This window comes from Tupaia chinensis, unplaced genomic scaffold (genome assembly GCF_000334495.1).
Source record: "Tupaia chinensis unplaced genomic scaffold, TupChi_1.0 Scaffold142219_1, whole genome shotgun sequence".
In the NCBI taxonomy this organism is placed as follows: Eukaryota; Metazoa; Chordata; class Mammalia; order Scandentia; family Tupaiidae; genus Tupaia; species Tupaia belangeri.
The window spans coordinates 382,278-404,183 of NW_006202069.1; the positions used below are offsets into that span (position 1 = coordinate 382,278).

Consider the following 21,906-nt stretch of genomic DNA (forward strand, 5'->3'; position numbering starts at 1 on the left):
TACTATAATGGGGAAGAATCATAGGCTTTAGAGTAAACAACATCTGGGTTCAAATTCCAGCTTTGCCAGAATAAGCTGTGCTCAATTTCGTCAACTAAAATAGGGATAATACTAACTACAGAAATCAATTGTATCAGAAAACCTTGGCTTTCTTTAAAAATATCTTTAATGAGATACAATAGATTCACCAAAAAAAGTATATATTTAATATATATAATTGGATGAGTTTGGAGAAAATCCTGACTCTTAAACTGGCTTAACCATTTAAAAAAAAAAATTCTAAGGTAGGCCAGCCTCATAGTAAGGAATGCCAAGGACTGGTTCACATTCTTTCCTAGTTTCTGTGTTCTTCCCTTTGTTGACTTTGCTTCCCTCAGTCTTAGAGCAGTATATCTGCAGCATAAAAGGCATCATATTCAGACAAATCAACAGTCAAAGGAAGAAGAGAGACCATCTTTTACTGTGTCTCCTTTAACTGATAAAGGAACTTATTACTAGACTTCTTAGCCAATTGACCCTCCCTGAGTCACACTGGACAGAACTATGTTCTTCCCTATGTTGACTTTGCTTCCCTCAGTCTTAGAGCAGTATATCTGCAGCATAAAAGGCATCATATTCAGACAAATCAACAGTCAAAGGAAGAAGAGAGACCATCTTTTACTGTGTCTCCTTTAACTGATAAAGGAACTTATTACTAGACTTCTTAGCCAATTGACCCTCCCTGAGTCACACTGGACAGAACTAGGTCACTCCTGAGGACTATTGGCAAGGGAACTTGGACTACCCCTAAGAGCCTTAGACTGTCAGGACCTACACCTGAATAGACAATTAAGTTGGTCATATTCTTCCATATAATATGGGAGATGATAGGTATATGAACAAACTGGGGACACTTTTGGCAGGAAAGAATATTTTTTAAAAAATGGAAGATATGTAAGACAAAGAAGGAATGGAAAACATCTCATAGGATTTTCTGAGTACTAAATAAAACTGTAGGATAATGAAAATCCTGTCCTTATATGTCTGACACAGAGTACTCAGTAAATAATAGATACATGATATTGTTGTTGTTAGTGCTTGTATTAAACTGTAAGGTGAACATTTTAATAGGAGCTGTGGTTGGGATGTAAAAGAAATATATTTTGATTTTACTACTTTCTATTTTCATGATTTAAACTTTGTATCAAAGATTGGAAGACTATTCTAAATGAACAAATAGTAAATACTTCAGATTTTGTAGGGCACATTCTTCTTTGTCAAATATTCTTTTTTTATTTTAACCTGTTAAAACATGTCAAAAAACCTTTTCAGTTCTGCAGTGGTACAAAAACAGGGCACAGGTAGACTTGCATTTCTACCTTCAAACAAGTACTCCTTAGCTTCACCGTGCCTCAGTTCTTTCATCTGTAAAAGAGAGACACTAGTAGTGCCTTCGTTGAAATGTTGTGGGAAGGATTGAATAATTTATGTACACAAGTCAGAAACAGAACTGGCACATAGCAGTTACTCAGTACATATTAGTAGTAAAGATTATTGTTGCTGTTTTTAATAGTTCACATATGCATCCGTGAACTGACAAGCATATATAGAGATAAAACACACCTGTAACTGCAAGTGAGTACATTAGAAGCTAATAACAAATGTTGTGGTATGAGGAGAGTAACAAGTAATGCAGAATTAGCTTCAATTGGTACAGAAGAACAGCATGAGCTTATGAGTCAGGATGTCTTGGGTTCCAATCCCAAGTTCACCACTTAATAATTGTAACCTCAGGAAACTTATTAGATTGCTCTGTGTCTAACTTTCCTCATCCACTAAAATTAGATACCAAGACCTGCTTTATAATAGTTGAGCCTAGTGCTAAAATAGGTGAACATCAAGAGACTGGAAGGTGGTAAGACCTCAATAAATGGCAGTTGTTATCATTTCTCATCTTCTTTTCAGTTGTACTCAATCCTTTAAGGCCGTGTCTCCAAAATAGCTAGTCAATTACTTGGGGGAAAATTGCAATTGTTTGGTAGTGAGTTGACTTTTTTTTTCCTGGCATGATCAACCCAGTGATTCAGGACAACCAATATGTGTGGAAAAAATAAGAATTGACTGGTTAATTAAGCTTAAAATGTTGTCCAATAGTCCTGTGTATACACACAGCTTGATTATGATTTCTTTCAGTTATGTACTGCCTTTCCTAATATATCTGACAGGAAAGCTATTGAATTTTAATTATTCAGTTTTAAAGTTTATGCCCAGAAGCTACTAAGCTTCAATTTAGCTCTGTTACTGAGGTGATTTGGCCTTCCTACTCCGGCCATAGTAATATCAGATTTCACCTTCTTTTCCTAGACGTCAGCTAATACAGATACTGATATGAGGCAAATCAGGCTCCTGATATAAGCTACTCAAGTTTTAGACTAGAAGTCAAATCATAATGTGGCTATGACATGGACAAGTTGAAAACAGTAAGAGAAGGTGGTATTTACCAAGAGATTGAAAAAAAGAAATTTACACTTATGATTTTACTTTAAGTAAAATATTTGCGTTTTAACAGAATATAAACTAACATTGCAAGAATGCCTACTATACTCTCCACGCAGTTGGGGAAACTGAAGCACAGAAAGACAAAGTATTAATAACTTGTCCAAAGCCATATAACTAATAAATATATGAATACAAAACAAAGTCAGCTGGCCCTCCCTATCCATTAGGCATTCCGTTTTGTGCTGAGTTCAACAACATATTCAACTGCAACTTCTCAAATTGTAAAGCAATACTTAAGGGATGAATCATGTCTACAGCTCAGATTTTAGTTCTGCTTAGCTCTCAAGAATAGCTGACATTTACCAAACTACTAAAATTACTTAAGGAGAAAATGCTATTCCCTTATGTTCTGTAGGTTCCTGGAGGGCAAGAGCCAAGTCTGCCTTGTCCAGTGACAACTCCTTCAAAGCCAGGTATGGGAAATCTGAGAGTGACAGAAGGAGCAAATTGGCATATAACGTCCACTTTATTTAACCTTCAGAAAATTGTTTGCTAAAAATCTTTGTCAAGGGATCCAGCAGATGGCATAGCAGTTATGTTACTGGATTCTTACATGGCCAACCATGGTTTGGGTTCTCGACTTGATGACTTGAAACTCATGCCAGGCACATGTGCGTACATGCCCAAGATCCAGCAAGAGTGAAGAGGAAGGGATTGTGGTGTGGCCATCCCCACTGGGAGCTGATTTCTCACTTTCCCTCTCACTGGATCTGTCTCTCTCTCTCTAGCTAGTGCATGTACCCTAAGGCAAAAACCTCTAAGCAAAACAAAACAAAACAAAACAAAACAAAACAGTCAGGTAAATGCCCCATTGTGCTGTAGTGACTGTGATGTACTCCACTCCGATCACGTCTTCATAACTAGCAGATATATTCTTCCAGCTGCTGAGACTGTGTATGGCAAGGCAGTCCTCTTTTGTCAGTCCTCAATGGGAATCACCTCAGCTAGACATATGCTTTGCCCAAAGTCACACTTCCATCCCAGGACAGCCCATATCCATTGAATAATAACTGAAACAGTATAAAAGCCCAGATCTCTTGCCGAAACTCAAAATTCTAAAGGTCATCTGGCTTCACAACTGCTCGTGACATTGGGTGTGGCTTTCATTGAGCCTCTAACACTAACCTACTCAATTCTCCTTCTTTCCCTTCCCTTCTCTTCCACTAGTGTTGATTGCGAAGACACTCTTTAAATATATTGTACTTTTTTCTTTTTAGATTTTTGCCATAAGGTGTGTATATTCGACAAGGAGAGACAGAAACAAGGAAAAATGAAAAATCACCCCCTAGGAGGTATGGTCACACTGCAATCCCTTCTCCTACATTCTCCTCCTGGAATTTTGGACATGCATACACATACATCTGGTATGATTTTCGAGCTACTGGTTCCAGGGTTCAAACTTCAATCAGCAATGTGGGAAGCCAGTGCCTTAACCACCATGCCATGTGCTGGTCTCCCTCCTACATGCAAATCTCTGTCTCAGTATCTGCTTCTTGGAAAAACAAACTGAGACACAGTCCATTATATCCTCCTTTCTCCTAGCACACTTTTCTTTTGCTGAGCTCCTTTAGTTCACAACATCTTATGAACTAGCACCACAAACCCTCCCCCATCCAAGACTTGTGGTTCATATAAGCTTCTCAATCAGGTATGGGATGTAGCCAATCACACAGGCAGAAAGGGGAGAAGGAAATTTTCTACTCTTCCTTATTAGACTTATGCATTGTGGGATTAATAAATTTCTTATCCAGATACTTAAAAGATCTTTACACATCCTTGAGAGGCACTGGGAATAAAATCTTAAGTGGCCAAAGTAGCCAATATCCTTAAAAGGACCACATTTTATGCTAGAAATCATTATTAATTTGGCTTTAAGGTTCATATACTGTCATATTTCTCTTGATTAAAAAGTAATGCCCCAGGACCAGCAGATGGTGTAATGGTTACCTCACTAGACTCTCACGTAGCCAACTGTGGTTCACATGCTAGACTTGGTGGCTTAAAACTCATGCCAGGCAAGTGTGTGTGCATGCCCAAAATCCCAAGAGGAGAATGGAGATGAAGAGATTGTGGTGTGGCCATCCCCTCTGGGGGTGATTTCTTGCTTTCTTGTCTCTTTGTCTCTGTCTTTCTGGCAAGTGCACATGCTCTATAGCAAAAATCTCTCAAAAAAAAAAAAAACATGTAATGTCCCATCAAAAATTTTTAACTGAATAAAATTAACCCTCTAAAAGGTGAATATTGTTTTTTCTTCAGCTTTTCTCACAGTGAGACATGTATTTGAGCCTAAGATCTACTCTTCTGGCCAGCTGGTAGCCATACTGGAGCATATAGCATGCCCATTCTGACTGGTCACTTCCTCCACCTCACTGATTGTTAATAATTTGAATATTGCCTCTACCTAAAACATATGGATTTCAATGCAACTGAATTGTACCATGTACCACATTTTTGTCATGTCAGCTAGTTCTTATTCTTGCCCTCTTATTCTTTCTTTTCCTCTTTTTGATCTTCTTTCATCCTTCCCTTTCTTCACTTCATCCCTCCATGTCCCCATGCCTGCCCTCCCTTTCCATGTTTTCTCTTCATCTTCTTTCTCATTCTTTCCTCTCTTTCCATACATTTTTCTGATCATCTTATATATTATGTTTAAATCAGGCAGCTTATATATGCTAATGCAGGCCTAAAATTTTGCATCTCAAATAATACTTAAACTTGGAATTGGGCTAATGCTTTCAAACCTATGTTTAGAAGAATCTTGCTTTACTGACTCTAAAAGGTTTGAAAAAACAATATACATGGTTGCATTTAATTCTGATTCTGTGATACTCTGGCCAGATTTCTGTCCAATGAGCTAAAATTCATCAAGCCTAGAAGGCTTCCCATGTCCTGAATAAGCTCAGAGTACGTTCTAGATGAAACATAATTCAAATTTTGAATAGTGTAATATAAAACTTTGTATGGTTCTTTATAGGAACAGTAATTTTAACATCATAAAGAGGGACCAGCAGTTAGCATAATGGCTATGTCACTGGACTCCCATGTAGTTGACTATAGTTCAAGTCCTGGACTCGGTGGCTTAAATTCGCACCCTGTGCGTGTACGTGCATGTCCAAGATCCTGAGAGGAGAATGGAGGAGAAGGGATTGTGGTGTGGCCATGCCCCCCGGGGGGTGATTTCTCGCCTTCTGTCTCTCTGTCTCTCTCTGTCTTTCTGGCGGGTGCACGCGCCCTATAGCAAAATCTTCTCAAAAAAAAAAAAAGGAGATAAGAGATAAAGAGAAGCAACTATAATAGTAGCAAATAATGATTACTTATATGCCCGGTACTGTTACAATAATAGTAACAAATATGATTACTTATATGCCATACATTACCCCACTTAACCTTCAGAACAACCCAATTAGACAGGTACAATTTTGCATTTTTTCACAGATGTTGAAAATGAAGCTTGGTGAAGTTAAGTGTTTTGCTAAAGGTCATAGAGTTATTAAGTAATGAAACCATGATTTGACCCCATGCAGTCTGTCAATAGAAAATCTTCCCTGGAAGCATGCAATTTGCCTCAGTATCTTCTTTGGAAACCCAGTATCTATGACTGTGTGCCAATTTCAGTACAATGTTGTTAAGTTGCACCCTTGTGTAGATTTGCAAACTGTACATATGTGTATGCTCACATGCAAACATCCATACACATGTCTATAATACAAAATGATGTAAGCAATTGTAGAAACCTGCACCTTGTATAGACTTTCCTGTTCTTGCCAGGTTGACTTTGTTGTTTCTCTTTAATACTTGCATAGTTTCTGCATATTCCTCTAGTAAGGAATTGTTCCATATTCTATCATAGGTTATAAGATCTATTTTACTCAATAGAAGATCATGAGCTCTTTTCAGTCTACTTAGCTCATCTTGGAGTCACTAGCATGTAGTATCATGCTTATGTCATAGTAGGCACAAAATAAATAAAATTTAGGAATAAAGGCAAACAAAGAGAGCTTTCTTAATTACCCTTACTAAAGGAGTTATGGAAAGCTTTTTAATTCCAATCAGGAGTGTATGAGCATATAATAACAGGAAAGATTACAGGCAAAGTTTACACACTAGAAACCAAAGAATATGTGAAAAAGTATGAGTGATGAAGCATAGGGTGCATGCAAGAGGGTACTAGGTTATTTGCAGGGCAGCAGAAAGAGGCCCATAACCAGGTTGGGTAACTGGATCCAGGTACTACAGGGTATCTGTAACAATGTCAAGGGAAAAAAGATATTTGATAAGGACAAACAAAAGAGTTTTGGAGATTTTTATATAAGGGTTTACAAGGCTGATTTTTTAAAGGGAATCTGGGGAGCCAGCTGGTGGCTCAGCACTAACTCAACCAGACCCGCATAAAAAACAACAAAACCCCAAAAAAAAAAAAAAAAAAAAAAAAAAAAAAAAAAAAGCCCTGGGTTTGTGTCCCAGGACTTCCTTGAGCAGGCTGGAATTGATTTGATATGAAAAAAATTAGAGAAGAGTTCAGAATGAAGGATACATAAAAGTTACATGTTTGAGGGTTAGCTAATTACTGCATTTGGCTTGATGGTCTCATATATAATTTTTATACATGCACCATTTATTGATCATAATTAAAGCAGAAATATTAAATTTCCCACAATATGAAAGTAATACCACATATGATAATCATGGTCCTCAAACTACTATTTTGACTTTCAGCTAGCATCCTTTGACATGAAATTTGCTTGGATCACATTAGTAATTATTATTATTACTATTATTATTATTTATGAGAGAGAGAGAGAGAGAGAGACAGAAAGAGAGAAACAGAAGTGTTTTTTGACAGGATCTCAACATGTCACAATCCTCCCATCCTAGTCTCCTAGCTAGAATTGCATGCCACCACACCTAGCATGTGATCCAAGCAAATTTCACTTGGGCCACCCAGGCAGTTCCATCACTGAGGACCTTACTCCTTGTGCCATTGTGGCTGGTATAAGTTAGTAATTTTAATTATATTTCCTGAATGGAATAATTGATCTTTATCATTTTGCTCCCTCAAATATTGTCCCTTATAATTCTTCTTGCACTTGGCGCCAGCAGGTGGCATGGTGGTTAAGGGTGCTGGACTCCCACATGACCAACCGTAGTTTGAATCCTGGACCTAGAAGCTTGTTTTCTCACTTTCCCTCTCTCTCTCTCTCTCTCTCTCTCTCTCTCTCTCTCGTGAAATTTAAATAAGTAAATAAATCATTAAAAAAATAATAATTCTTCTTGCACTCTATCCTAGAGGTTTGTGCCATTATAGATTCTTATAATTCAAATGCATGATTTGTTCATTCCATATACTGTTAATTATATGAGTGCCAGCATTCTGTATTACATTCAGCCAATTTGCAATCATAGATAGTTGAAAAATTATAAATATAAAAGTTGATTCTCTTTCTTTGGCATTTGTTCTTTCTTCAATGGCTTAGTTTATCCTTTACCTCTTCCTTAATATTACTTTAAACGAGTTCATCACATATTTAAATGCCTTTAACACCTAGACAGGTCTGCTAAATGAGGAAAGCAGGACTGTTATAAGGCGATACAGAATGGTGGAGTTTATAGTAAAAGGGGAGACAAGACACTTAACACTGAAAAAGAGAAAGAGAAGAGAAACATTAAAACATTATATAAACAGAATCAAAATAAATTATGTGACAAATTACCCAAGTTTTAGACTATGCTTCAGAGTATATTGGATAAGGATTTCCACAGCATGCGTGAGGATTAGTTAAAAAAATGTTATGTTTATATACAACCGTAGTGGCTAGCTCCACAGCCAAATTTATCTCAGTTTTAGTTTCTATTGTTTCTCCACCAGCCAGTCACTATGTAACATCCAAATCATGACATTAGAGAGGACATGATTCATGCAGTGGAGTAATCAGGGTTGATAGTCAATAGGCTTGATGTGATGAGTGGAACATGGGAATAGGCATTTTTTAGATCTTCTTGTTATAGGGTGCGTGTGCTTGCCAGAAAGACAGAGAGACAGAGAGACACAAAGCAAGAAATCACCCCCAAGAGAGTGGCCACGCTGCAATCCCTTCCCCTCCATTCTCCTCTCAGGACCTTGGGAATGCATGCACAGCGCCAAGCATGAGTTTAAGCCACTGGGTCTGGTACTAGAACTGTGATCAACTACATGGGAGTCCAGCAACATAACCATTATGCCAACTGTTGGCCCCAGGGAATAAGAATTTTGTAATGGAATGTTACTCAGAATCAGACCAGCGATAACAACTTACATACTGATAAAGGGGAGATTCTTCTGACTGAGAGCAAGACATAAAAATATGAGATTCAATGCTTCAGAGAAGTTGGGGTAAATTACATCATGAGATTAGTAGAGCATCATGTTTTTGAGGAAGTATATAAGGATTCTGAACACTTTCTAGGGATTCAGGATATAAATTAGGAAAACAAAGAAGGGGCACTCTAATTTGAACTGTGGGATGGATAGTTTTGGATGTCAACCTGATTGGTCAAAGGAATACCTGGAAATCTGATAAAACATCACTCTGATGTGTTTGTGGACTATTACCAGATAAAACTAGTGTGCAAGACTGAAAAGACTGAATGTGGAAGATCCAACTTCAGTGTGAGCAGGCATGATTCAACCAACAAAGGGCCTGGAGAGAATAAATACAGAAGATGGATGGGGCTCTTCTGAGAGAAAACAAGATAAGCTTCTGTTCTTAGTCGTTAAAACGTATGGCTCATCTGCTTTTGGACTCCATGTAGAGAGTACTACATTAGACAAGACGACACTGAGCAGTCATAAATGTGATATGTGCACCCCAATTCCTTTCATCTGCCAAACTGAAAAGGTCATAAGGGCAATGTCCTGAGGGAGTAACAGAAACACCGAAACTTGGTAACTCCAGACATGCTCGTACCCTCCAGCAGAGATGAACAGACTTTTTAATTTTAAACCCAGGTGCTAATCTAAAACACTGTCCACCTTCGGGTACAAGAAGAGCTATCACTGGAGCTACTTTGCCATTTGCTCTTGACAGCATGACCAGCAGTCACTCTCCAAGAGACTTACGGGCCTTGTTACCTGAGACTCTGACTGAGTCTCACTGCCTTAGTCCCACCTGTTCTTGGATCCTCCATTGAATTTCCAGGAACGTACTGCATCAGCTGTCAATGTGGACTCTGCAGATGCTTTGGACAACTGGGGACCAATGACTGGCTCTTTGAACCCATATACTGCTCACAGTGATCAGTTAGCATGCACTGTTCTCATCCCTTGATTTGACTGCTTTGTTACACTCAACTTTATGCTATGCAATGAAGTCTGACATTGTGGAATAAAACAGATAGGTGCAGAATCTTATTTCCTCACAAGTGTCACTCTAGGATTTGTGGCAGCAGCTCTCCAGGTTCTCAGGCTTTAAATTGCTGACTTGAATTGCAAAGTTACTTCCATGCCTCTGTGGCCTTGGGACTTGGACTAAACCACACCACTACAATCCCAGAATCTTCAGCTTGTACACAGCCTATTGTGAGACTTCTCGGCTGCCATTATCACATGAGATGATTCCTCTAATGCATCTCTTTTATGTGTATCTGCACATATTGTACTGGTTCTGTCTCCCTAGAGAGCCCTAGCTAATATGGACTGGGTATAAATAAAGGAGAACATGGAATAGCTGTGACATAGTGGATTGGTACATACTCAAAACATATCTGCAAGCACATGGAGTACTAGATTTAAGACAGCAGCATTAGCTCTAGATTCCATCCAGTTGTAAAGATGAGATTCCTGACATCTTGCAGGCTGGCTTACTATATATGGACTCATCTAGAGAGTGGAGCTAAATCTACAGATTGGAAGTATAAGAGGAACAACTGAGTGGGCTAAGGCTGGGGCTGGGAAAGTTAGAGAAAGACAAACTTTCAGCTTTGAATTTTTTCTTGATATTTACTTTGGTGAAAATGTTATTTTAGTCTTCTTGAAGCATAAAAGAGAGGGTATCCTTTCTCTGGTTCTAATTTTCTCTTAAATCATTGTGCTTATCTTATGACAGTCTAAAACAACCCCAGCATACATTCCAACTGTTTGGCATGCTAAATTTGTAAGGAAAAGAAATTGCTACAGATGATCTGGGCTAGAGATTTGGGGTTTAATATGATTTTAATTCTGGGCCCTGAGGGATGTAGTGGTCATTGAATATGATAAAGTAAAGTATGATATTAACAGTGTATTTAATATAGTGGGTGGAGTAGAGTAAGAAGATCCTCCAGTAAATATTCTGCATTTAAATAGGAGAGCATGTTTTAGTACCAGGTAGTATGTCTTATTTGCCATAGAACCAAGCCATCTTCTGGGAAAGAAAGACAAGGTCCAGCTACTAAAAAAGGGATTGGCAAGGACTAGGTAGAGAACTAGGGCTGCATCCAAATGGAACAGTGTTTTCCAAAGAGGGACTTAAAAGCAAAAAAAAAAAAAAAAAAAAAAACTGTTGTAGATGCCCAGTGTTGACAGTGAAGTGAGTATTGGGTATTCTGCAGAGTAAGACCAGTTCCAGACTCTACCCTCTGATGTTAATAAGGTTCTTATTATTCTGCCTGTTTGGATCAGTCCTGCAATATTGGCCCATCACGTGGGTGACACAAAGCCTATAGTTAGATGGAATAGTACCTGTGGCTGAGTAGGGCTAGGAAAGCCAAGGCTTGACACTTTGGAATTATAGAAGCAGAATAGTATTTAGTGTAATTATGAAAATTGATTTGCTACTGAATCAGCGTATGCCTAGACCTTACTACACTGAGAATTAGATAAAATTGCATAGATATTGCACTTTACCCTTAACCTTCACTCCCAAAAGAAAATAATTATAAATCGTAGAAGAAACAATAAAGGACCTGTGTATCACATTGCAAATTGAGTAGACCTTGGCTCACTGTTATTAGGAATTATTTAATGAAAGCCGCTCTCCAGAAATAGAATTTTGTAATCAACAGAGAACCAGGATAGAAAGAAATAATTTTAAGTGGGTTGCTTAACAGTAAGAGTGTAATGAAAGAAATCAGAGAGGCAGACCCAGAAGAGGCAGTAAACGCAGTGAAAGTTACAGCCCCACAAGTCAAAGGGAAACATGGAAAGGATCCTATTGTTCCCATTTCCACCCAAGCATTAGTTTGCTCATGTGCTTAATGATAATTTGATAGTTCAAGATTATGTCTTAAATACTTTGGATATAAAATAAATGAAACTCAGTTGCTTTTCTGTTTTCTGTAGTTAAGATTGTGAATGAAAAGACATGTTAATTGAATTGAGTGCTGTTAACTAGACATGTAAACTGTTTTTGCCATTTTTTTCATTTCATTTTCTTTTATACATTCAATCACATTATTATTTGGCTTACAAAATGGATATTTGAATAGATGAACATTTCTCCCTAGTACAGTTGATAAAACTACAAAATTTCTTTAATAGATAATATCACATTTCTTTGTGCCATTAAGGTTTTGCCACCCTATTTTTCTTCTAAATGTCCTTCCTCAGACCCTCCTCTTTCACACAAACTATATTTGGTATTTACATCTATATACTGTGTTTCTACATCCTTTAGTCAATCAGTTTCATTCATAGAGTGTGGACACTCGGTATATATTAAGTGCGGACATGCAATGCCTCTCCATAGCCTGGCTTGCTTCACTTGATAGTAAATCTTCCATATTTATCCACTTCCTGTCAAAAGCCAGGGTTTCTAGTATTTCATTGAGAATACGTGCCACAGTTTTTCTATCCATTCATCTGTTCAGGGGCATTTGGGTTGTTTCCAATACTTAGCAATTGTGAATAGTGCCACAATAAACATCGATGTGTAAGCACTTTTCCAATGAAGTATTCTTCTGTCCTTTGGGTAGATACCAAGGAGTGGGATTGCTGGATCTTATGGTAGTTCTATTTGTAGATTTTTGAGGAATCTCCAAATTGTTCTCCACAGTGGCTGAACCAATTTACATTCCTACCAGCAGTGTAAGAGAGTTCCTCTTTCACCACACCCTCAAGAGCAGTTACAATTTATTTTTTTCTTAATCTTATTCATTCTGACTGGGGTTGGGTGGAGATGTAAACTTTTAACAGGCACTTTGACAACTAACGCTAAATCCCATCTTTCCTGCATTGCATGGCCTGTATATTCCAATGGTCTCCTTCAAAGGATTCAAACATGTCCTTGTACAAAGGCACAAAGAGTAATTGTGGGTACTTGCATTCTACTTGGGAGCTGCCTCAAATATATTCCAGATCTATTTGCATCTATGCTGTTTTCTCATTGCCTTTGAACTTTTTTCTGCCCTGTTTGGGGTCTGGGCTTCAATTTACTAATGAGCCAAGACCCTCATTTTGCAGGCAGTTGGTAGTATTTACCTTGACTTTGACCGCATAGTATTGTAGTACACAACACATAACCTTTGTTCATTGGCTGCACATATACAATTATTGTTCAACACCATCTTATCCCTACCTTCACATAAGGGTACCCACCCCATCCCTAGGAACTCTGCACAATTTTGCCTTCTCTTAGATTCACCAAGAAGTGAGTGAGATCATCACAGTGCTCTTTAGCACTAGTATGCTATATTCTATTTCCATGGCTCAACTTGATAAAAGTTTGTTTAACTAAATCTTTAGGTGAGCTTATTTTGCCCCAAATGAAAACCTTCATAGAAAACACCACATGAACATTTGACTCTTTGTCTTGAATATTAATGATGCTATACAAAAACAGATTTCATTACTTCCATGGTAGCTGAGAAGCAATGCCATGCAGTGTTTATTAGCCAGCTGCTAGCATGCACGGGTGCAGACTGACAGCAGAATCAGCAAACAATTGGCTCGATCTTTGAAACATGTTTTCGTGCCAAGCACATGAAGTTTTAATTATGAGCACTTTGAAATATTCATGGTTATTGAATTTCCTTATTCCCGTGCAGAAACAAGATAAAAAGTTCTTTTGAAATCTGATGACAGAAAACACTTGATACTGACAACACACAGTTGTGTAATGCCTAATTAATCACTCGTAGGAAATAAGTGTTTTGTCCTGAGTTGGTTATTATACTCAATGCCACAGTCTAACAAACCAAAATGTAGTCTCTAATCATAAATCCACATTATTATAAAAGATCTTGCCAATGTATACAGAAATGGCTTTGCTTAATATGACAGTTATTGTAGGTACCAAGATGTCCCATGCTAGGTCATGAAAACTTCATTGTTTCTCAGCTTTTCAAGATCATCTTGTCTCATCAGTTCTATGCTTACATGAATCCTGGTAAGCATTTACCATGCCCTGAAAATTATATTCAGTATACTATTTCTCCCTGATTTATTTCCTCTCTGAAATTCAGCTATTTATTTGTTCATTAAACAAACAAACAAACCATTGAGTACTTTTATGTGCTCTGTTATGCAAGGTCCACAAAATACTGACAATAAATAAGACATAGCCACTGTCACCAAGGATTCCACAGTTTAAAGGCCAAATTACCCATGTAAACAAACAAGAATAAGACAATTAAAAAGTAAGAAATCAAGGGACCAGCAGTTAGCATAATGGCTATGTCACTGGACGCCCGTGTAGTCGACTGCAGTTCAAGTCCTGGACCTGGTGACTTAAACTCATGCCGGGCACGTGTGCATGCATGCCCAAGATCCTGAGAAGAGAATGGAGGAGAAGGGATTGCAGCATGGCCATCCCACCTAAGGGGTGATTTCTCACTTTCTGTCTCTCTGTCTCTCTCTGTCTTTCTGGCAAGTGCACACACCCAATAGCAAAATCCTCTCCAAAAAAAAAAGAAAGAAAGAAAAAACGAAGAAAGAAAGGCAAACATTTAAATAAAACTAAAGTAGTAAAAAAATGCATGATTTGGGAACTCAATGATTTGGAGGGGTGAGCCAGAGCTCCCTCTTATAACACCCTTCCCAACCTAGTCAATCCATTTTTTTTCTCAGTAGCCACTTTCTACTGCCCATACTGTTTTGTGGTGTTCACCCACTATTCGTGCTTGCCCGCCAAATAATATTCACTGGATCCATCCAATCTCTCCACTACCTGTGCTTATTCCTGTGTTTCAGGAATCTGAAGACCTCTGGAGAAAGAATTATACCTCAAAGTTTGACTGCCCTTTAAGGTGTAGCTGTTCCTCATTATTTCTTTTCCTTTTCTTTTTCTTTTTCTTTTTCTTTTTCTTTTTCTTTTTCTTTTTCTTTTTCTTTTTCTTTTTCTTTTTCTTTTTCTTTTTCTTTTTCTTTTTCTTTTTCTTTTTCTTTTTCTTTTTCTTTTTCTTTTTCTTTTTCTTTTTCTTTTTCTTTTTCTTTTTCTTTTTCTTTTTCTTTTTCTTTTTCTTGTCCTTGTCCTTGTCCTTGTCCTTGTCCTTTTTCTTTTTCTTTCTCTTTCTCTTTCTCTTTCTCTTTCTCTTTCTCTTTCTCTTTCTCTTTCTCTTTCTCTTTCTCTTTCTCTTTCTCTTTCTCTTTCTCTTTCTCTTTCTCTTTCTCTTTCTCTTTCTCTTTCTCTTTCTCTTTCTCTTTCTCTTTCTCTTTCTCTTTCTCTTTCTCTTTCTCTTTCTCTTTCTCTTTCTCTTTCTCTTTCTCTTTCTCTTTCTTTTTCTCTTTCTCTTTCTTTCCCTTCCTTCCTTCCTTCTTTCCTTCCTTCCTTCCTTCCTTCCTTCCTTCCTTCCTTCCTTCCTCCATCCCTCCTTCCCTTCCTTCCTTCCTTCCTTCTTTTATTTCCCTCTTTCTTTTTTTTAAGAGGTTTTTGTCATAGACTGAGTGCATACACCAGAGAGAGAGAAATAGAGACAGTGAGAGGAAAATGAGAAATCATCCCATAGGGGGGATGTCAATCCCTTCTCCTCCATTCTCTTCCTGGGATCTTGGGCACACCTGCACATGTGCTCAATGTGATAGCCAAGTCATGGGATCCAGGACTCAAACTATGGTCAGTCACGTGGGTGTCCAGTGATTAACCACTCTAACATCTTCTGGCCCCCTTCATGACTTTTTAGAACTCTTTCTGTAATATAATCTTTGTTAATGAAAATCTTGCTCAAAGTATGAACCTAGGATTGCTTACATCAGAGTCATAAGAGCTCTTGTTAAAACCTCTAATTCTTGAGCCCTACTCCCAGACCTATTAAATAAAAAATTTCTTGGAATAGGGCCCAGAATTCCTAAAGGTATTCTCATGTACTCTAAAATTTTTAAACACTTCAGAGCTATTTGTTATCAAAACCTCTCAACTTCATATCCTAGTCTTTTTCTTCCTTGATTCAGCCTTTAAATTTTCTTACTTTCATTCATTCACTCATTTTAACAATAAGATTGATAGCTCCCTAGGTTAATGCCTCTTATTCTACTAGAATTCTTCTATTGCTCTTTAATCTTAAAAGAGAGAGAGAGACCGTTTTTAAAAATTTTTTTTGAAGAGGTGTTTGCTATAAGGGTCATGCACTTGCCAGAAAGACAGAGAGAGACAGAGAGACATAAAGTGAGAAATCATCCCCCAAGGGGGTTGGCCATGTAACAGTCCCTTCTCCTCCATTCTCCTCCTGGGATCTTGGGCATGCATGCACATATGTCTGGCATGAGTTTAAGCCACCAGGTCTGGGACTCATTATGCAGTTGACTACATGAGAGTCCATCAACATAGCCATTACTCCAACTGCTGGTCCCAAAAAGAGAGAGACCTTCTATAGGGTTTCATTATGTCATGATCCACTTCTGATTTGGGTGCACATGCCTGGCGTGTTTCAGGACATTTTTGAATGACTTGGGATATACATCTGTGGTCAGCCATATAAGCTTCCTTTCTTCCAGCACTGCAAATCAGTATGCTACCATTTGTGCTGCAACTTCTTACCTTTGCTGCAATTGTAAGGATGTATGATACAGTCTGTTGAGAGTATATTGTAAACATTTTATTGAGGCATAACATACAAATCTTAATTTATGGGTTCCAACAGGTGGTTTACTGTTCAAGGCACTGTATTCTCAAATGGCTGACCGTGGTTAGAGTCCCAAGACCCAGCAATTTGAAAATTGCTCTGGGTATGTGTCTTTGCCTGCCCAAAGTACCAAGAGGAGAATGGAGAAGAAGGGATTATGGTGTGTTCATCCCCTCCGGAGGTGATTTCTCACTTCATATCTCTCTGGTAAGCACATACAGCCTATTACAAAAACCTAAATAAATAAATACACACAACCTATTACAAAAACCTAAATAAATAAATAAATAAATAAATAAATAAATAAATTGAGTGTATGGTTTAATGAATTCTTACATATTCTAACCACCAACAACAAGATAAAGGTACAGATCATTTATAGTACTCTAGAAGGTTCCTTCAGGCTCCTCCATCCTTCTGCAAAGGCAAGCACTATTTTGACTTCTCTCACCGTATGTTAAGTTTTACTTGTTTTATCACCATAGACTAGTGTTTTCTTGTGTAACTGTTATACAATAAGTATTGTATTGAGAGTGGCTTTTTTATTGACTGAATGTTTGTAAGTCTTGTCTATATCGTGGTATAGTATTAATCCAAATAATAAATAATGTAGAAAAAAAAAGAAAAAAAAGGAAATAAATAAACTACATATTTCAAAATTGAAGCAACTTATAGATATGTAACATAGGTCATATGCTTGCTTCAAAATAAAATAAAATTATCTTTCACTGCAAAAATATATATATATATATTTTATGTATAATGCCTTTATCACCTCATTTAAGAAACCTTTGTCTATTCCATTTTTTTTTTTCTTTTTCTTGTTTTGGAGAAGTTTTTGCTATAGGGCGCGTGTGCTAGCCAGAAAGACAGAGAGAGAGAGAGAGAGAGAGACAGAAAGCGAGAAATCACCCCCCAGGGGGGATGGCCACGCCACAATCCTTTCTCCTCCATTCTCCTCTCAGGATCTTGGGCACGTACGCACACATGCCCAGCATGAGTTTAGGCCACCTGGTCCGGGACTTGAACTGCAATCGACTATATAGGAGTCCAGTGACATAGCCATTACATTAACTGCTGGTTCCAACTTTTGTCTATTCCAAATTCACAAAATATTCATTTCGGCTTCTAAAAGATAATACATATTTTCATTTGTACATGGAAGTTTTTATATGTATAATGTGAGGTAGGGGTCCAATATGATTTTTCCCAAAGGGATGCAGCTATCCTAATGTCATTGATTTAAAAAGTTCACAATTCCTGGGACCAGCAGTTAGCGTAATGGCTATGTCGCTGGACTCCCACGTAGTCGACCGCGGTTCGCGTCCCAGACCCGGTGGCTTAAAACTCACGCCGGGCACGTGTGCGTGCGTGCCCAAGATCCCGAGAGGAGAATGGAGGAGAAGGGATTGCAGCATGGCCATCCCCCCTGGGGGGTTATTTCTCGCTTTCTGTCTCTATGTCTCTCTCTGTCTGGCGAGTGCACACGCCCTATAGAGAAAACCTCTCAAAAAAAAAAAGTTCACAATTCCTGCAATAATCTTCAATGCCACCTCTTTCTTATATGAAAACCATGAACATATGCTCTTATATTTTGTCCAAGAAGCTTTATTATTTTCTCTTTTATGTTTAGGTTCTAAGAAATATTTACAGAAGAACCTGAGTGAATCAATCTCTCATGCTAAGCTGAGATCCAAAGTATAGCTTAGTTAAAAAGGCAAAAAGATGAGTAAGGACAGAAGAGGATACCATTGTGGAATAAGGATACTGCAGGTAACATCAAACCTATGGCAATGGAGTATGGCATTTGTTAAGTACCAAAACAAGGTCAGTTTGAGTAAGGTGCAGAGTAATCCACAATGTTACAATAGTAAATAAAGCCGAGGATATAAAGGGAAGCTAGACAACGTGAGCTCTTCTGTAACATGTTAAAAGACTTTTGCCTTTATCTAAAGACCAATGATAAAACATTTGAGTTTTGAAAATTACCTCACTAGGGGAGTGATGTGACTAAGAGTAGATCAGAAAGCTATTGCAGAAGACTAGATGATAGATAACAGAACATTCTGTGAGAAGGATCAGATTTTTAAGTGGGTAGGAGTGTGGAGAGAAAAGCATTAGTTAAATCTTTGATGCATTTAACACAATTTATTTTGGAAGCGGCCAAGTGGAGACAGTAAGCTCATAAGTAGATGCATTGTTCTGGAGTTTTAAAGAAAAGAACTATTTATTACAATCCTTCCACTAGGTCCTCTGTCACTTTACTAACCTCATTAATCATAATTTTCTCCACCAAGTACCTTAACTATAACCTACATGTTCCCTAGGCCAACAGATGGTGTAGCAGTTACATCATTAGACTCCCCCATGGCTGACTGCAGTTTGAGTCCCGGATCCAGTGGCTTGGACACTGGGCGCATGTGTGTGCATGCCAAGATCCTGAGAGGAGACTGGAGGAGAAGGGATTGTGACATGGTTATCCCCCACCCCGGGTGGTGATTTCTCACTTTCTCTCTCACCGTCTCTGACTCTCTCCCCATGAATGCATGTGCCCTAAGGCAAAACCCTCTAAAACAACAACAATGTCCTACATGCCCCCTTGAGTTAGTATATACCTTGTCAAATGGAGGCTTTTCCACATCTGTTTCAGAATTAGGAGATGATATATTTGTTTCCCCTTACTATAACCAGGTCTTTCCTCTTCCCATAATATAAAATTATCTTGCTCCTTTGAGATTCATGACATCCATCTATATATCTTATATTCTCCAACATTGTCACTGTCATCTACTGATGGTTCACTCTATTCCTCTCTACTCTGAATTATTGTAGCATCCTGGAAAAGATCTTCTTCCTCTCAAGAAATATGCAATTTTCAGTATTTTCATTTTCTTTTGATCTTGACATGCTACATTTTCAGTCCCTTAACCTCCTTGTTTTACAACAATATTTTCTTCCTTTTGCCATCCATTGTTAAGGGCATAACCTGAATTTAACATTACCTGAATATGATCTATTTCTAAAGTCATTAATTTAAATATTCCAGTCACTAAATGTAAATTGCTGCCCCAGTGTAAACTCAGTACTAATGCAAGCACATGGTCTTTTCTCTCACGTGGAAGCTACTAAAATCCCAAAGCTTTCCACCATTCAGAATTTAGTATTACATTAGGACTGATGTCTTAGATGCATCACAGTACTGCTTTCAGAAAAATATTACTTCAGCTTTTATTTTAAAAATCCTGCTAATGCTCTCTGATTATTCTTTCTTCTCCCACTACTTGTCACTGTATCCAAACACGTCCCAGGAACAAGTCTCTCCCCTTCAATTATTCATCAAAGGCAAAGGGAGCTGGTCCATAGGTCTTCTATTTATCCCAAGCCTTGTTGTCATCCTAACTAATTTCTCTTTCCATGTAGATGTGCTATTCAGTATCCTTGCCTCTTGTTTTCTGGCCATCCAATGTATCTCATCTACTGTGTACTTCAGCCAGCTTGTGCAATCAGACAAGAGGACAATGAGTCAGAAATATTCTGCTTCCGAATCATTAGAGTTTTTTTTTTTTTTTTTGAGAGGTTGTTCCCAAAAGGCAGGTTGGCCGCCACGGGGCGAAAGCGAGAAATCACCCCACAAGGGGGAATGGCCAGGCTGCAATTCCTTCTCCTCCGTTCTCCTCTCAGGATCTTGGGCACGCATGCACACGCGCTCGGCATGAGTTTAAGCCACCAGGTCCGGGACTTGAACCGCGGTTGACTACATGGGAGTCCAGTGGCATAGCCATTACGCTAACTGCTGGTCTCCTGAATCATTAGAGTTTGTGTGCACAACCTCCAGCTTACACATTTATTTATTTCTTTACCACTATTTTTCGAACCTAGAGACTTCAAATTGTTCGTTCTCCTTTAAATATGTTCCCTTTTTAGTTTTTAACATTATCCTTTCCTTATACAGATTATATGGTCTATTACTTTAACTACTCTTTTATTCTGATCTCCTTTTGCTCATATATCTGGCCATTTTTACTTTTATGTAAACATAAAATTCCACTCCCTTTGCTCTTGAAAGAAAAATGGTAAAAACTCGGGTGTTAGTAAAACTATCAAAACAGTAGTTACCATACTTAAATGAGCACAAACACTTAATAGCAGTCCTACTAAGGTTTTTCTAATCAGCATGCTCTTCAATTTTTTCTTCATCCCGTCTAGCTAAAATTAAAGAGGAATACTTCCTGCCATCTAAGTAATATCACTCATACTTTGCTTGGGATTCCATACTCTCCAACTTTTCCCTCATTTCTGTATTTCAAGATTTGTCTTTGCTAAATTGTTCTTACCAACAACTTGTTATGAATTTTCAGTTATTTTCATTTTCTTTTGATCTTACTGCATCAGCCAACCCTAATTGTCTTTTTATGTACAATTTTCTCTTCTAAAAGTTATCCATATTCATTGTTTCAACAAACATACCATTCATTTCCCTAGAAGATCCAATCCGTATTGTACTCTTATTACTATAATGATACTGCTCAAAATAAGTATACATGAACTCTATCTCATAGATGCTTCTAGTCCTCATGTCACTCCACTACTCAGTAACACTCTAGTAAGTCCATTTCTTACCTCATCATCCTTCCAGAAACTCTCTTCTCTTGATTTCTTCAACACTATACACTCCAAATATCTCTCCTCTACTTTATCCTTACATGTGTTATTCCTCAGTGATATGCCTTGTACTTACCTCACTCATGTTTCTGAGATGATCTTAACAAACCTGTTTTAAATTATTATAGATATTCACAGTACTTCAAAATCTCATTCTTCAAACTAAATATCTCTCCTGGACATCAGGCACATGTAAACAACTATCTATGGAACATTTTCCTAGTGAGTTTTCACAGCCCTAAGACTCAACATGGTAAAATAGAATGTTCCTTCTGTTTTCTGAAGCATGCTTTTTCTTCTGTACATCTAGTCATAGTAAAAGGCAAACCTTCCTACAAAAGACAAAAGCATGGGACTTATTTTGATTCTTCTTTGCTTTTTTCTCACTGTGTCCTGTTGATTACCCTATCCCATGAATCCAGCCATTTGACTCAATAATGGCTAGGTCCCAGAGCAACATTTTTATAGAAATGATTGTTATTTTTCTCATAAACTAATGAAAATGATATACAACCTGGTCTTCATGCAACTATTTTTGCTTTTCACTTGTCTTTTTGTGCATGGCATGCATAATGACACTTAAATCAATTCTGATTATTTATAATCTCCTTTTACAAAATAAATAACACTCATTTAATATCTATAGTCTACACACGATGCTCTTTCACCAAGAAATCTATATCTTATTTATGGATA

General features: G+C 37.8%; 1 protein-coding gene across 1 annotated transcript in view; it reads right to left on the minus strand.

Moving 5' to 3' along the window:
- Positions 1 to 279: 279 nt before the first annotated feature.
- The window catches only part of LOC102477681 (uncharacterized), a 55,004-nt gene continuing 33,377 nt past the window's right edge, over positions 280 to 21,906 (minus strand). Inside the window, exon 5 of the mRNA XM_027766305.1 lies at positions 280 to 393. Coding sequence (XP_027622106.1) covers positions 280 to 393 — 114 coding nt within the window. The remainder of the gene's footprint in view (positions 394 to 21,906) is intronic.